General features: G+C 61.2%; 1 protein-coding gene across 1 annotated transcript in view; it reads left to right on the top strand.

Annotated features, from left to right (window-relative positions):
- The window catches only part of PPIL1 (peptidylprolyl isomerase like 1), a gene marked incomplete at its 5' end in the record, with an annotated part of 1,747 nt that extends 1,262 nt beyond the window's left edge, over positions 1–485 (top strand). The window contains one exon of the mRNA XM_010166830.1: positions 265–485. Within this exon, the coding sequence (XP_010165132.1) occupies positions 265–485 (221 nt within the window). The remainder of the gene's footprint in view (positions 1–264) is intronic.
- Positions 486–505: the final 20 nt, after the last annotated feature.

The following is a 505-nucleotide window of genomic DNA, read 5'->3' as shown; positions in this document are numbered from 1 at the left end:
CAGGCATGAGGTGGCATGTCCACCAGGACCCTATCCATGGGATGACATGTCTCCCAAGACCCCAGCCATGGGGTGACATGTCACCCATGATGCCAGGACCCTGCCCATGAGGTGCCACATCCCCTATATCCCCAGAACCTCACCCACCAGGTGCCACATCTCCCATGACACCACACCAAAACCCATCCAAACCTTTCCAAAGCAGAACATCCATGATGTCCATCCATCCACCCACCCATCCATCCATCCACCCACCCATCCCAGGTGCTGGCATCTTGGCCATGGCCAACGCGGGGCCGGACACCAACGGCAGCCAGTTCTTCCTGACGCTGGGCCCGGCGCAGTGGCTGGACGGGAAGCACAGCATCTTCGGGAGGGTCTGCCAGGGCATGGGGGTCCTGGGGCGCCTGGCCATGGTGGAGACCAACGCCCAAGACCGACCCCTCGATGATGTCAAAGTCATCAAGGCTTTTCCTTCAGGGTAGAGGAGCTGCTGGGGGGGGGG

The sequence above is a fragment of the Antrostomus carolinensis genome, unplaced genomic scaffold (genome assembly GCF_000700745.2).
Source record: "Antrostomus carolinensis isolate BGI_N321 unplaced genomic scaffold, ASM70074v2 scaffold41740, whole genome shotgun sequence".
NCBI classification, from domain to species: Eukaryota; Metazoa; Chordata; class Aves; order Caprimulgiformes; family Caprimulgidae; genus Antrostomus; species Antrostomus carolinensis.
This window is presented reverse-complemented; position numbering and strand designations above follow the sequence as displayed.